This window comes from Rhinolophus sinicus, linkage group LG11 (genome assembly GCF_036562045.2).
Source record: "Rhinolophus sinicus isolate RSC01 linkage group LG11, ASM3656204v1, whole genome shotgun sequence".
Taxonomy (NCBI): Eukaryota; Metazoa; Chordata; class Mammalia; order Chiroptera; family Rhinolophidae; genus Rhinolophus; species Rhinolophus sinicus.
The window spans coordinates 18978350-18994771 of NC_133760.1; the positions used below are offsets into that span (position 1 = coordinate 18978350).

A 16422-nucleotide genomic window follows, 5' to 3' on the forward strand; every position below is an offset into this window, starting at 1 on the left:
TGGGGGTAGGCAGAATCCTAGGCCTCCTGGGAGGCCCCACCAATGGTACCCCGGCTTCCCGGTACTGTTCTCCAATAGTCCAGTTTCTAAGAAATGGCAGGGAGGGTGGGTGGTGGCCTGAACCTTGCTGAAGGGGAGGGCTCATTTAGTCCCTAGGCTGTCTCCTCCTAGGGTGTTCAGGGAAAATCTTTCCTGCAGCTCTTTTTGTGGCACGAAATTGGGATAAGAGGACTTGTAGCAATGCGGCATCAGAGCAGCCCCCCGGCTTAGCTGCTTGGAGGCCCAGGGATCCCTGTTCCCCAGCAGCAGGCCTCCCAGTGGAGTCCCCTGACCCACCCAGTCACTAGGTCTCTACCTGGGGCGATTAAAGAGCCCCCACCCAGTGGCTTCTCCTCACGCCTAATGCTTAGAGAACTCCTTGCCGTTTAAAACGCGCCTCTGTCCCTTTTTGCTACTATTATTTTTGCCTCTCACTCAACGTTCACCTTGTTACCAGTGAGCAGTGTTCCACCCCGTAGAATTTAAAAATCAGAGGTGAAAACATAAAATCGTCACGCAAACTTTGCCGTCCTTTTATTTTGAAAAATATTTTCTCAATGCTGGAGTTACACCAAAGCTTTGAACAATTGGATCACACACAGATCCTAGCGTGGGTTCGTTTTAAAAAGTCATTTCTTTGGGGCACTTCGTTTTCATGTATGCCCTTCATTTCTTCACCCCAGCAGCAACTAATTCTTATAATTATTTTTCTTAATAATTAGGAATTGATTACCTGCAAAATTCTATCCCTGATGTGTAAGACCCGCTATTTTAAGAAGCATAACCCTCAAAATATTTTAAGCATTTTTGTTATATTCCCACGGTCAAAATCGATCCTTTTATCTTGCTTCTCCTCCCACCTCCTGTTTTGCTGTTACACTTTGAGAATGAGTTAGGGCCACATGGCAGCTGTAGGCAACGTTTCCACGGCGTCACCCTCCCCTCCAAATTAGGCTAAGACCCATTTAATTCTCCATGAACACTAACTCAATTAGGAATCAAATTCGCTTTTAAAAGAGACCAGTAATAAGTGTCCCAACACCCCCTTCACCACCACCCCCACGTTTTTCTCCGCGTTTCTGCAAAGCAGTATTTTCTGAAGGATTTCACTTCAGGGTAGCTGCCCTCCACCACCCCTACCTGCTCTCTCTCTCTCTCTCTCTCTCTCTCTCTCTCTCTCTCTCTCTCTCTCTCTGTCACTCTCAAAAGCTGCTGAGACTCACTCTGGTTTTTCGAGTCTGACTCAAGCGTTCTTTACGTAGCCTCTCAGAAAAGAATTGGCAAAGCGCTGGCGTTCGGCCGAGGCGGTACGTCTGACGTTCGTAGGAAGTACAGGACACGTTTCTCTCCGCGCGGACCAGGTCCCCACAGGGGTCTGCGTGGGCCACCCCTGAAGGTCAGGGCTGGGCCCTGGCTGCGAAGTGGCTCCGCGTCCACCCAGGCCCTGGCGGCCGCGGCGGCAGGAGGGTCCGGGGAGACCCTCCTGGCTACTGCCGCTCTCATTCAGCGACGAAGCAATAGTGGAAACCGCGGTTTGGGCTAATGATGGGTTCTTCTGGCCTGAATGCGGTCTTTTATTTCACTTCGACCATCCCCGGGGAGGGGGTACGCCCCTGGGCGCCGGGGCGAGGGACGCTGGGGCTGCAAATTCGAGAGCCGTCAGTCTGGGGAAAGGTCTTAGGAGGTGGGGACAGTGAGTGCCCCTTTCTCATTCTCTTGGCCCGGCCTCGGTGGGAGCGAGGGGGCAGTTTCATCCTTCTCCCGTGCGTGTCTGAGCTGAGAGGCTGGAGGGCAGGGGGGACTCGGGGCACCAAGGCGCAACGGGGACTTGCGCTTGTGGAGACGTGGCTTCTGGAAACCAAGTCCGCGCGTTGCGGGCCCCGACGCCCCCCTGGACTGTCCAGTCTCAGATAACTGCTGCGGTCGCCGGGCACGCGAGGGAGAAGGGAGGATAAGAAGGGTCTGGACTCTGGATGAAACCTGGTTACCGCTAGAGGGTGATGCCTAGACCGGAATCTAAGGTCCACGAAGCTGGGGAGCCTCGACTGGTTTTTTCTTTTTTTCTTGCAAAACCGGGAAATGCTCTTAAAGTGCAAGATTGTTTGGGACGTGTCTATACGGGTAGTGAGAAATAGCGGATACCAAAGATTCTGCAATAATGTAAGGGGATAAAAGCACATCAGACTCGGCTACATGTACTATTCCCGCTACGTTGTCGGGAGCCTGGATTATACGGGGAACTAGCTCTGTTCTCCACCGGCCGGTGCCCATGTAGACAAAGCCTGGAACCGGGTTACTAGATGAGTCGGGCTAATTTCCCATTCCGGTCTCCAAAACCCGATTTTTAATTCGGGCAGTAGCGGAGAGACGAAATGCGGGTACAGAAGGGGGCAGAATAGGGCGCAGCTCAGACCCCGGACTCCTGGATGACTTTAGAGAGTTCTGATCCCTGCCGGGCCCTAGGGACACGTGCACACGCACACGTGCAGTGTGTGTGTGTGTGAGTGTGTGTGTGGGGGGCGAGGTGAGAACCAGGGACCAGGACTATTTGAACGCGGACGCTGGAGGCCGACGCACCAACGAGAGCCGCCAGGAAGTCACTGCGTTCACTTACGTGGACCGCAGAGAACCCCCCATTATTGCTCTTCCTCCAGCAAAAGCGCACCCCAGCAAGCCTAGGCCTCCACGCCAGGCCGGAGGTCCCAGGCGGCGTGTACCCCGGTCCCCCAGCTCCTTCTTTCATCCCCGACAAGCGTCCCTCTAAAAGGAGACCTTGCGGGTTCCAACGCAATTAGCTCGCTGCTCAGGCCGACGCCGGCTACGGGCTCCTCCTGCAATTAGGGCCGCGCCGGCGAGGGCGGGGGCGGGGGCGCTCAGGTAAAGAGGAACAAATTTGCCTCGAGGCTTTATCTACAAGTGGCTTAACTAGGAATTTACGTTGACAACTCAGCACCTCCGTCGGGGCTCCGGCAGCGGCCAGCTGGGATGACAAGCTGAACTGTGTGTGTGGGTGGGGGGCGGCCTAAGAGCCGGGAGGCCTGAAACTTCAAAGCCACCCAAAGGGGAGCTCAGCCGAGGCGCGGCGCGCTGCGTGGACCTGGGCGCACCAGGGCGCGCGGGAGGGCAGGGGGTCCGGCAGGCGGGCAAGCGGGCGGGCTGGTGGGCGCTGGGCCGTCTTTCCTGGCGAAGTAGGTGGCCCTGTATATTTTTGTTCAAGTGGTGTTTATGTTAATGAAAAAAAGGATGGAATTACAAACAGCCTGCGGATCGCACAGCGGCCACCGGGGACTCGCGGCCCAGGCACAATCAAAGGGCGCACAGGTTGGGCCCGCTTCGGACCTTTAGCAGAATCCCTACTTCGTCTGTATGAAATTGTGTCTCCTCCCTCCAACCCCCCCAAATCGGGAACTCTGTTTGGAATCATCGTGCCCCCTTACCCCGGCGACCCGCAGTAGCACAATCAGATTTCTGGATAAGAAAAAAACCCTAATTTAAGTCCTGCAGCGCCTTTTTGAAACGAGCACCCGGATAAACTCTTTTGGGACATTCCAGTGGGGGTAAAATCAGTCTCCTTCCTCCCCTTCACCGCCCGCCGTTCACTTGCTTTTCTTTTATTTTAAAAATAATACAATTCGCTCTGGCTTGGACGTTTGCTTCCTGTAATGGATGACTTCCCCCCACCACCTTGGGGAAAAGCAGTTGGCTTTCCAAAGGCCGCTTCTACTCCCCCATCCCAAGAGAAAAATCTTTTTCTCTTTCTCAACACCTACCGCCCAATTTTTCCTCCGTTGATTGAAAAGGACCGCGGCAGCACGTGTGTGATTGTTGCCTCCTTTTCTTTAGTAAATGAGAACCCGGAGAAGGAAAACCGGGACCCCGCTGGAAAGAGCTGCCGACCGCAGCAGGCGGGAGAGATTCCCACCGCGCGCGCAGGAGGCCGGCAGTGGCCCTGGAGCGGGAGGGGCATTGCCTGGGCTGGGGCAGCCAGGCAGAGACCCGCGTTATGCCCAGGGGATTTCACCTCCGCGCATCCTCTTGGAAACGCACCCTGGCCACTTTCAAACACTGTGCGGCTGCGTCTCCACGGGCAACGTGAGACAACGTGAGACGGAGACTGAGTGCGGCTAGCCCAGTGGAAAATTCAGGGCCTTGTCTAATCTCTTCCTAGAGGACATCGGACTGGGGCGATTTGGGTTTTTTCATTCACCGTCGCAGGTCTTCACCATGCTCTGCTCATGTAGACGCTGCTCCCTCCCTTTCGGATCAGTCCAGCTCCCGTTTAGGTGCACAGGGTGCCGGCTGCTGCAGTTAGAAGGCAGCGCCTAGAGCACACCCCCTCTGGGGTCTTCCAACCTGGCCAGCTGGATCTACCAGCAACGTTGCGCCCCCACCTTCCCAATTGATTCTCTGCTTCCCTCCTCACTACAAAGCAGATTCATTACTCAAAAAGGCTTTAAAGGCCAGGTTCACCCTGACCCGGTAACCCGCCTGGCACTCGAGCAGTAAAGAAGTAGAGGGAACCAAAAAACCAATGAGCTCTTGAGAAAGAGGAAAAATCCGGGATCATTGCCGGGCAGCAGAAGAAATCTGCATGCAGCCTTTCTCTCCCAGGGAAGGAGAGTTGTTCTTAGGATGGATGATTCATTCTAACCCCCAGGTTTAGGTAGAGAGCTCACATGCGTGGGGGCGAGTTACCTACCCCGTGTTTCCCTTTCACTCTGCCACCTCGGGGCTCCATGCCAAGCCTTGGAAACTGAGGCCGGACCCTTTGTGAGGAGGCTGGATTCTACCATTCCTGGGTCTTACGTGATGGAGAAAGTGGAGCTGCTCTGTGTGCATGTGTGTGTGTGTGTGTGTGTGTGTGGGGGGTTCTTAACTTGAGATCAGAGGGTCTTGAGGTGGGAGGTGTAAATCTAGGTATGTGGGTGCATTTTGGGAACGAGAAGAGCCATAGCTTTCAGCTGCTGCTCGAAGCTCCTATCCCCCCCCCCAAATAAGAACCACCAAGATCCAACAAATTGGGCCTAAGTCACGGTTTTTGGCACCCCCTTCTTTGAAAGAGCTGCCATTTGTCAAACCTGTGTGTTGAGCTGATACGACCCTGATGGGTTTTGTAGCCTTGACATTGAGCAGCGGAGAGAAAAATCCAAGAGGATAGAGACAGGGTGTAGACACGTGCAGCGCCCTGCGAGGCTGCCGGCCTGAATCGCCCCCCTCCGTGCCTTGGGGGTCACAGACTCCAGATGGGACATGTATTCCCTGCAGAAGCGCTGGGGTCACAGGCCCAGGGCAGGAGACCGGAGCATTTGTTTCACCGAGTCCCTCCCCACTTGCTGCCCTGCTCCTCTCCACGTTGTCTGCCAATGCACGCCAACGTTTTATTCGTTCACTAGCCTTCAGCAGGTATGTGGCCGCCCTCCTCCCTGGCTTCCCTTTCCTCCGTCCTTGCCAGTGGGACTGAGACAGGGGGTTGGTGTTGGAAACACTTCACGTCGGTGTTTTGTCTGTTGCGATTGGTGGTGAGGCAACTCCTGAGCCAGCTGAGTGCCCAGTTATTGGACCTTGCATTCTGCCTGTGGGGGTAGAGGTGACTTTTTTCTGGAAAGCAGGGGGCCAGGCCAAAAGACAGTGAGTCCGATGAGGGCTGATCTCCAGGGTTAACAGTCACCCTTATCCACCCACAGGGAAGGCTTCCAGGGGCAGCCTTGGCCAAGGACCGCACCAGCCGCACTTGGTTCTTGAGCCTTCGCCCATCTTGGCGGCCTGGGCACCGTGGGAGCCACTTTCTTCACTGGCACCACTTTCTCCAGGGCTGGGGGATGCCAGACCTGAGCCCTGAGCTGCCTTCAAGCTGGCGGAGCCCCTCTGCCCGTCCCAGCCATTTATTCCATCCTGCAATTAAACCCAAGGTCAAATATCTCCTTAACAACGCTATCAAGCCAGCGGCTCATTATGGCATATATTTAGCCATAAACTATGTGTTGTCGCGAGGAGGAGATGAAAATTATTGTGTTCTGGGAATGAATCCTTTTAGCAGAAACCAGAGCTGTTATTTACCAGGGAGAACTAAGTACAGGCTCCGGCTTCCAGGCGACCCCAGGCAGGACGAGCAGCTTCCAGGTCCTTTCCTGCTCTGCCTGTACCCCCACCCCAGACCTCTAAGGGACATGGCCTCCCCACTGCTTCCCAAGGCTCCAAAGGCAAAGCCTCAGGGCATACTGGGCCGCCAAGGAGTAACATCTAAGTGGGCAGGAGGGTGCTTACATCCACTGTCTGGTCTCAGCTCCCAAATTTGGAGTTCCCACGCAGCCCAGCTCAATTGCCTGGTCATAGCGGAGAAAGCCTTTGATAGGGTTGTATAAAGGTGGCATGACAGCCATGCAATGGAATAGCCTGAAGCTTGGAGGGGTCTACACATCTACAGTGGGGCATCTACAGTGGTTCCACTTCTGTGCAGCCTTGGGTGGGTTACCTAATCTCCCTGTACCTCACATACAATGGGGGAGAAGTCATACTTCCTCCTATGAGGCTCAAGAGAATTAAATCAGATCTTAATGTGCAGGCTGTAGCCCAGCTCCTGACTCAAAGGGGAAGTTCAGTAAATGGCCAAAGGAACAAACCATGAGGATGATGATAAAAAATAACGATGGGCTGCTGACGAGAGTAAATGAATGAAACCACTTGTGTAAGAGGCTGTGGGAGATTTGGAGTCCAGGGTTGGACACCCCTAAGTTTGAACGGGGCCCAGACCATCGCCAGCTGCGCCCATCAGCTCGGGTAATTTATTTCTCTTGTTCAGACCGCAGTATCCTCATCTTTGAACACTACCCGACTCAGAGTAGCTCGCAGCAGCGGAGATGCTGCTAGATGATGGCCAGGGCAGAGGTCCACATAAGAGAAGATGCTGAAACATTATCTCACTCCCTACCTTCCTCTTGTCCAACATGCTGGATGTCACGGTGGCGCTGGTCAGAACCAGAAGCTTCCAGATACACTGGTGACGCTCCGCTTGACCCTGGTAGTTCTGGGGGGATGGAGATTGCATGGACTTGAACCACCGCAAATTTAGCTTCTCAGGAAGTGACTGGGTGACCCACAAGCTACAGCTATTTGGACAAAAGAGGAGGGAGTGCCCAGTCTAAGTGTCTGCCCGAGGCCTCTGAGGGAGTAGATTAATCACAAGGTTAATGCCCTCCCCCCTCCCAAGCAGGGCAGGTGTGTCCTAGAGGAAAGGGGCTGTGGTCCCCACTCCACTGGCCAAGGCCCAACTTTCCTGGCTTCCAGGCTGGGCAGGACATCAAAATGTCCATCCTTTCCCCATGGATGTCATGTTCAGAGATCCTGGGAGCTCCTGCCAGGTAGATGTGGATTGTATTGGGGCAAAAGCAGATCCCCCAGACCTCTCCTGTTGAAAACACACACACACACACACACTCACACTCACACACTCACACTCACACACACAGCCAACACTGACCCTCAGGGCAACTTCCCACTGTCCTGTGTGCTGTCCTTTGAGCTTATGCATTGCCTTTCTTCCACACTGTCCATTGGAAAACAGCAGGGAGTCCTGGGGGTCCTTCTGAACTTAAGCCCTGGCCAGGGGACGGGTGCCAACACTCCTTCTTCATCTTCACACATCATCGCCATTTCTGGAAGTGCTTGCAGTTCTGAGAGGGACGCGCCAGACGGCATGATGATGTTGTGCTGTCACTCATAGCTGTGTGACCTTGACCCGATCCCACCCATCTCCAAGCCTCTGTTTCTTCTTCTGAGAAAAGGGGATTCTGTGTGACTCTCTAGAGGCCAGGCCTACCTATGACATTCATGGGGTGACCCTCCTTCTTAGTTGGATCACCGTATCTCTTGCTAGGGCACCACCCCCATGACGGCCCCCATCAGCTTCACGAAGCACAAACCAGGTGCTTGATGGGCATTTAATTCCTAGGTGACTCCGGGATCCAGGCTTCTCTGATGGCTCAGTGTCTAGGGCAGGGACACAAAGAGAAATTCAACAGATTTAATCATATGGAGTTCCTATTAAATGATGGTGCCATATGTCGTTTTTGTTGATTGATTAATAGAAATATGTATGTGATTTATTGCTCTAAGACAATGTGCATTGAGGGCTTAAGTTTCTTTGGGCTGCACATGTCTTACCCAGGAATTCCATGGGGTGAAGACGAGAAAGAATGACGCAGGCAGCAAAGGCATATACGCATGGCTGGATGATTCTGCTCAGATTTATTCGCCTCAGGTGGGTTGAAAAGCACCTCCTTGGACAAACTTTGGATTGAATCAGAGACGGATTCTCCGTGCAATGCTGGCGTCCTTGCTACTGTTTAGGTTGTTTTGTTGCTGGGAGGGTCTCCCATCAAGATGACAAATGCATTTAGCCTGACATACTCTTGGAAGCACACTGCCTGTTACTCACGGCAAACGGCTGCCCAAAACTTTTGTTTCATTAGAAGAGTACTTAACTGTCCGGCAGGCCGGCTGCTCCAAGGAGGAGCCCCAAGTACAACACTCCACTTGTGTCCTTCAGGGTCTTGAAATTGCAGTTCTTGCAAAATCTACGTTCCTTCTGTTAAAAAATGTTGTTTCTGTGCTTTCTTCCCCTGTGAAAATGAGAATGAATGCCTTTCTTGTGTCAGGCTTGCTCAAGCGGTGGAGGAAATCACAGAAAATCCAGAAGGATTAGACTAACTTAGACAACTTTTTCCCTTTTGGGATCATATTTGGGTCTGTTCTCTGGGTTTAACGGATTTCTACAGCTGGCCTGTAGGGAGGCTGACACAGAGTGCAGCAGGCATCCGGCCACAGGCAGCACCCATCTCAGTTTGGCAAACAGGGCAACGATACCAGGACAATGGTGTTTACGGAGCATTATTCTTATACGTCAGGCACCGAGCTGAGTGTTCGCTTATCTCATTTAATCCTTAAGTCAGCGGTATGAGGGAGACTTTGAGATGATTATTCCCATTCTACAGATGAGGTCATGGAGGCCCAGAACAGTCAGGGCATGTCCAGGCACACATTTCTGAGTGGTAGAGACAGGGGCTGACACGGCATCCGGCTCCGGAGCCTCTGTCCTTAGGGGACCTGGTTTGTCCACAGATCTCCGCCACTCACACCGAACACAGATACAGGGTGGGGACTTCTGCACATGCAAGATGAAGGCGCTGTAGGTGACAGTGCAGGAGTGTGGAGGCTGGCTTGGGTTGGTGTTAAGAGAAATTGCCTAATTTGCATATTGAGTTCACAGTTTTCTGGAAATGGTCGACTTCCGACCACTCTAGCATCACTCCTGAAGTTCTAAAAATTGCTTTCTAATAAGTGTATAGGGGGATGTTCTGAGTGTGTTTTAGTGTGTGTGAGACATCTGGAGCATCTGTTCTTGATAAGGGCACTTTTCCAAACAGGATTTGTGAAGAGGTGACTCAAATTTGAAGACAACTTCGGGATGTGAAATGCTTCATTGGACCAGCAATTGCATCACCATCAAAACCATCTCTGTCCTTGTCTTTTAAAGATACTAAGTGAAATATGTACAGATAGGATTTACTTCAAAATAATCTATGGGTAAACGGACATGGGGAGGGGTAGAGGAGAAGAAACAAAATTGGAAGTGAGTTGGCAAATTGATGCTGGGGCAATGGGAAGATGGGGTTTGGTTACAGTATTTACTTTTGTATGCTTGGTTTTATATTTATGGTAAAAAAAAATGGAAAAAAAAACAAAACATTAAAATCGCCTTTCTTCAGCTCATAGGACCAACACGGCAGGGTGGGGAGTCAGACAGTGAGTATGCAGAATTTACTGGGTATAAGGCTGAATTAAACACACACACACACACACACACACACACACACACACACACGCACACACACACACACAGAGGAATCCAGGCATTTAAAGCTAGAAGGAAAGTTGAGATGGCTTTGTTTCATTCTCCCATTTTACCATGAGAAATAGGAAGACCAGAAAGGCTAAGTGGTTTATCCAATTTGGCACAGCAGTGTTAGTTACAGTGCCAGGACTAGATTGCATAATGACACAGACTTCTGGTCCTTTTGTTTTGTTTTGTTTTGTTTTTTTTTTCACCATGTCATGTAGCAGAAGAAAAGAACTTAGTATTTGCTGTTGTGTAAAATCACTGAAGCAGGCAGTCCCCCCCGCTCTTATACCCACCACCACCTGGGTAAAGTGATGAGCAATGCAGTGAGTCACCTGATATCTGGATGCTTCGTGGTCTTGTGGCTGGAGTCTTCCATTTTCTCAGGATGTTAAGGGATCTGCTGAAATATCCCCCAGTGACTAGATACTGCGCAATCCTACCCTCTTCATCTTTTCAGACATTCTCATCACGGCAGATGATATGACACCCTTGAAGCATTTTACATAGAGTGGGACTTAATGCGAGGAGTTAGAGGCTTCCAGAATCACCAGACAGGCTGGAGTGTCTTCTAGCTGGGCCACCAGAACTGACTCTGGAACAACACAGAATTGACCTGCCAAGAGAGCGATGTGTTTACCTCAGACAGGAAGCAGGAGGCTGCCACTGGATCTACTGAGTTCAAGAACATAGCTATGCCTGCAATCCAGAATCAGGAAGTTACCACCCGCTTGCCCCTTGACTCCCCAAAGCAGGTGACTGGATACTGGAATTTGCTGCAGAAAACCTGGAGTCCCCATGACTGCACACCTGCAGAGTCCAGCTGGGCTCTGCTCCAGGCTGCCTCCCTTCTGCCTCCGGGTCTTGGGCAGCTGCATTTCATTGGCTGAATTGCATACACATCCAGCACGTGGGCTACAAGAGAGTCTGGGAAATGTAGTTTTTTACTTTCCAGTTCAGGAAGACACATAAATAAAGGGGAGTGGATGCTGGAGCCAATGATATCCAACACAGGTCCTTTCCTGTGTCCAGAGTGGGCTCTGTTCATTAGCACTGGCCAAGCACTTGTCCGGCTGCCTGGGATTAGCTAGGGGTGTCGGCCTCTGTCTCCAGCATCTGGCATTGTATCAAGCGCATACTCAAAAAGGACATACTAGTTTTGTATTTAGTGTCATCTGTCCATCCACTATCTACCCATCTATGCCTTCAACAAGCATTTACTAACACCAGGCATTGCACTGGTGGTTAACAAGAAGCTTCCATTCTGGTTGGGAGAAGCACACGATTAACACCAAGAAGAGCAAAGCATCGGGAAAACTAATTCCAAATTGAGTGAAGGACAATGAAGAAAGTAATACCAGGTAGCGAGACTGAGTGTGACAGAAAGGAGAACACATCTGTAAGGGTGCCATTTGAACCAAGGCCTGGACGACAGGGAGTGGGTCAATCAGGAGGAACAGCATTCTACCAAGAGGGAACAGCGCGTGCAAAGGCCCGAGATCCAGAGGAGGCCAGTGTGGCTGGAGTAGGGGGAGGACAGAGCAGAGGAGGCGGGGAAAGTAGAAAAGGAGGCAGGAACGGTGGGTGATCCTCCTGGTCTGAGGGGCCATGTAAACTGTGGATTTTATTCTAAATGTGATGGTCAACCATTAAAGGTTTGTGATGAGAAGAATGACATGATCTTTTGGTGGTTTGGAAACATGTCTGCAGATTCCCTGATGCTCTTTCTTTCAGAAAGGCTATAAGGTCTATATGCCCCTCCTGTGAACCTGGGCAGGCCTTTGCGATCGCCTCTACAAACAGAATATGGCAGAAGTGATACTGTGTGACTTCTAGGCCGGGTGGAAAAAGGGGATCGCTTCTGTTTGCCTCTCTCAGGACACATGCCTTTGGAACCTCTGATAGCCTTGTAAGGGGTTGGCTACTCAGAAACCCCTGTGCTGGAAAGACCACGTGGAGAGGCCACTTAAAGATAAGAGAGAGACCCAGCAGCCCCTCCTACTCTAGTTACCCCCACCCCCCACTGTCGAGTCTTCCCAGCCCAGGTGCTAGATGTGTGAGTGAAAAAGCCTTCAGATGACTCCAGCTCAGCCCCCATGTAACTGACCACATGCGAGACCCCACCCCAGAGCCGCCCAGCCCACCACCCCCTCTTGAATTCCTGAAAGCCATGACATGTTGGCACAATTTGTTATACATCAATAGATAACCAGAAAAAATTTGATTTACATTTTTAAAGTAAACTTTTTATTGAAATATAACTTATGTACAGAGAAGTCCACAAATTAGCTCAATGGGTTTTCTCAAAGGCAATGTGCTCTATAAGCAACGTGAAGATCAAAACATACATCTCCATCCCCAGAAGACCCTCATCCCTCTTCCAGTCACTGCCACCTTGCAATGGACTGAATTGCGTCCCCCGAAAATGCATATGTTAAAATCCTAACCCTCAATGGAATGGTATTTGGAGGTGGGGCCTTTGGGAGAGCCAGTGAATGGAACTGGTGCCCTTATAAAAGAGACCCCCAAGAGCTCCCTTGCCCCTTAGGCCATGTGAGGACACAGAGAGAAGGTGCTGCCTCTGAACCTGGAAGCCGGCTCTCACTAGACATTGAATCTACTGGACTCTTGGTCTTGGACTTTCAGCCTCTAGAACCCTGAGAAATAAATGTCTGTTGTTTAAGCTTCCAGTCTATGGCATTTTTGTTATAGCAGCCTGAGCTGACTGAGACAGACCCAAAGGTGGTCACTCTCCTTACGTGAGGCCGCAGAATCCTGCCTCATCTTGGATGTTGTATAAATGGAATCATACAGAACGTGCTCTTTTGACCCGGTGTCTTTCCCTCTGTACTGTGTACGTGATGCACTCAGGTTGGTGCAGGGAGCCATAGTTCACTCATCTCCATGACTATGGAGCACTCCGTCACACGATGCGACACAAGCTCTTTACTCATTCGGCTATTGAGGGACACATGCTTGTTTCCAGTTTGAGACGATCACCCATAGTGCTGTTATGAATATTCTGGCACGTCTTTTGGTGAACATCTGTATGCATTTCTGTTGCGTGCTGTCTCTGTATCTCTCAGTGTGTAAGAGACCACCCTATACTTTAGTGGCTTAAAGCAATAACACTTTTCTTGTTTCTCAGGGTTCTGTGGATGGACTGGGCTCAGCCGGGCAGTGCTTCTGTTCCACGTGATGCTCAACTATACCAACTAGGCTGGCTGCCCGAGCTGCTGGCTCTCCTGGCTGACAGTGGGTGCTGGGAACTCAGCAGAGACTTTGGACCAAAGCACCTCAGTTCTCCTCCCTGTGGCCTCACCATGTGGCTCTAGCTTCCAATAACAGAGTGCCTGGGTTCCAAGAGGGAGGAAATAGAACTTTTCAGCCTTCTCAAGACCTGGGTTCAGATGTCTCAACCCTTATTTTATTGGCCAGAGCAGTGAGAGCGTCCGCCTGGACTAGAGGGAGGGAAATATGCTCCATCTCTGGATAGGAGGACTGACATGCACCTCAGGGAGGATGACGTTTTGGGGAACCATCTTTGGAGCTTAGGATGTTGATTTTCACTTGAGGATGAGCACTCTTGTTGCTATGGAGAGGGGATTGTGTGCTCAGAGTTCACCGAGACTTAAGAATCCCCTTGGGGCTCTCCTCATCGTGACCTCAACCTCTGTATTAAAGGCCAGCCCTCCCAAGAAGCCCTGGGTGTGAGCACTGAGTAAATGAGATTGAACACCTTCCCATGGCCTGCATTCTGATGGATGGACCCGAGAAGCTTGCTTAGTTTTGGTCCTGGCTCCTGCTCCTGGCTTGGGTTCCCAAGAGCACACCTTCCTCCACAAACCAGAGTGTGGTTCCTCCATAGAAATGGTCTACACTTTACCCCAAACACAGATCCTGAAGCTCCATGCAGATGTGAGCAATTTAGCGCGAACTCTGATGTTTGTCCCATATGGCGCTATGAGGACGTTCACCAGCATGGGGCTTGGAGAGCCTAGAGCAGGGGCCACCTGAATGTTCCTCTCTAGGAGAATGGATAGGGACACGGCGGACTGTACATTCAGTGGAATACTATGCAGCAGTGAAAACTGGATGAAGATACAGCAACATGAACAGATTCTAGAGACATGACACCTAGGGCCAGGGTGCAGGCCATGTAGCACCATGAGGGTGAGCTCAGACACTGGAGCTGTAATGTGAGCGTTCAAATCCCCACTCCCCCACTGGCCGTGACCTTGGGCAGGTTACTTACCCTCTCTGGGTGTTTGCATACTCAAAAATATGCAGGCAGGAAGGTAGGCTCACTGCATGGACGGTTGCTAGGAGGAGGAGGGAGGGGGCACAAATAGACTGCTGAGAGCTGGCTGCGGGTATGGCGAGCCACTGGAAGCCGACAGAGACAGCATGGCTAGATGACTGTACATCCTGGGACAGAACAGATTCATTCCTGTTGTTCTGGCTTTTTACCCAGCTTAGACAAAGATGGGCAAAGAACGTTGTTTTACAAAAGATAGAGACAGACACACAGAGAGGAGAGTACCACGTGAGGCCACAGAGAGTCACAGACAGAGGCCACACAACGATGGAGGTAGAGATCAGAATGATGCCTCTTTATGCCAAGGAATGCCATGATTGGCAGTGACACCAGAAGCTAGAGAGACACGCGAGATGGATTCACCGTTGGAGTCTGAAGAAGGAACCAACCCAGCTAACACTTTGACTCCAGATTTCTGGCCTCTAGAAATGTGAGAGAAGAAGTTTCTGTTGGTTGAAGCCCCCCAGTTACTGGTACTTTGTTATGGCGGCCCTAGGAAACGAATGCAGATCTAGATAATAAAATATATGGCATTATAAGTCACTTAGCAATGACTAAAACTCATTAAATTGTGTTGGTTAAAAAAAAAAGATATATCCATACATTGTATGTGCTCACCATGATAAAAATCCAAGCTTACATAGGGTTCCTCTTGTTTTAATTATTTCATTCCTTTAAACAACAACAATGTGGCTAAAACAAACAGAAAAAAAATTTTTTTCATGAAACAAACTGAAAGGGTTCAATGACTTAAATGGATAAACCATCCCACCAGCGTAGAAAACAGGGTTTGGGCTGTAGACAGAGTCGTGTGTGTGTGTGTGTGTGTGTGTGTGTGTGTGTGTGTGTCTGTGGGGTTTGGGGTTTTGCTCATTTTGAGGGCAGGGAATGGGAGCCCTTTCCGAGAAATGCTCACCAGCCTGTGCAGTCTGGGCTGCAATGTCAGCTGTCCCCTGACTGGCTCAGAGTTCGAGCCCGGTGTGAAGGTGGCTTTGCCTCCTGAGGTCTCCCTTGGAGCCCAGCTGCAGGCAGGAGCCTTCACCCTCAGGACAGAATTCCATCCTGGTGACCATCCGTCCCTGAGTTTCAGGACACACCAGTTGGAACTTCCACGGCTGGCCCTCCTGTGGGGAGCAAACAGCACCCATGTCTTTGAAAACTCACCAGCGTTCCGGGATTCCTGAAACATTGGGCATTCTGTTCTCAGCACTCGCTGTGTACTATTCAGTGAATCCCCAGGCAGTTCTAGGAGGCCAAGGCCATAAAATTATTACCTTCATCACCCCTACTGTATAGATGGGAAACTGAAGCAGAGAGGTTGAATCACTTTCCCACACTGGCACTTGCTGGATTAGAGCTCCAGCGTGCCCACCACACCCATCCTTCAATGTGTGGCTCCAGAGCTTCTCGAAGCCTAGGGAAGGATGAGGAGGGGGCAACGAGGGTCTCAGAGGGCTTAGAGGGAGCAGCCCAGTGGATTCATCCTTGGCTCTGCCTCCAGATGTCCTCAGGCCGGCTCCTTTCCAGCTGGATTTCAGCTGCCATGTTGCCCGTGCAGAGGGGCTGCCCCCTCTCCAAGGTTCCTGCCCAAGCTCTCACTGACACATAGCCTGCTTTATTTCGTCACTCACTTGTCACGGCCTACGGTTGTGCTATTTGTTTAGAGTCTGATGCCCCCTCTGGGAAGGCTGTGTCCTGAGGGCAGCAAATGTTCCCTCTTGTTCCCTCTGAGGTCACTTCCTCAGCACTCAGGCGGTGCCTAGCTCCGATGTCCTGGTCCTGTGTCCTTGTGGAAGGAACACCCCCCAGGCGTGGGGCACTGATGGAGGCGCAAATTGGGTCTCAATGTTAGGAATCTGGAAAGAACATGTGCAAAAGTAGCTCCAACAACCGCTGACACTTGTAGGACACCTACTAAGTGCCAGGCACTTTTCATGGGGCTCGTAATTGAACCCTCAATGAGACTATGACAATTGAGATGTGGGGAGGCCGAGTCACCTGACGCGCACCCTCCCTTTGACTCTGGGACAACAGAAGTAATGGGATGTGATTTCCGAGGCTTTGGGACAGTCGTTCTTGGAACCCAGCCACCATACTACAAGGAAGCCCAAGCAGCCTGTGGAGAGGCCCAGGTGGACAGGATCCAGGCCTCGGCCTGCAACCCTGGCTG

The 16422-nt window shown here is 51.3% G+C and overlaps 1 protein-coding gene across 6 annotated transcripts in view; it reads left to right on the plus strand.

Annotated features, from left to right (window-relative positions):
• The window catches only part of LOC141567473 (uncharacterized), a 100454-nt gene that overhangs the window by 9698 nt on the left and 74334 nt on the right, over window positions 1–16422 (plus strand). The window contains exons 3-4 of one of the 6 annotated variants that reach the window (XM_074314483.1): window positions 8204–8296; window positions 9462–10388. The exons of 2 other annotated variants lie outside the window; for them this stretch is intronic. In XM_074314483.1, coding sequence (XP_074170584.1) covers window positions 8204–8296; window positions 9462–9470 — 102 coding nt within the window. In that variant the 3' untranslated portion in view covers window positions 9471–10388. 3 more of the 6 variants (XM_074314486.1, XM_074314484.1, XM_074314488.1) reach the window with 3 other exon arrangements.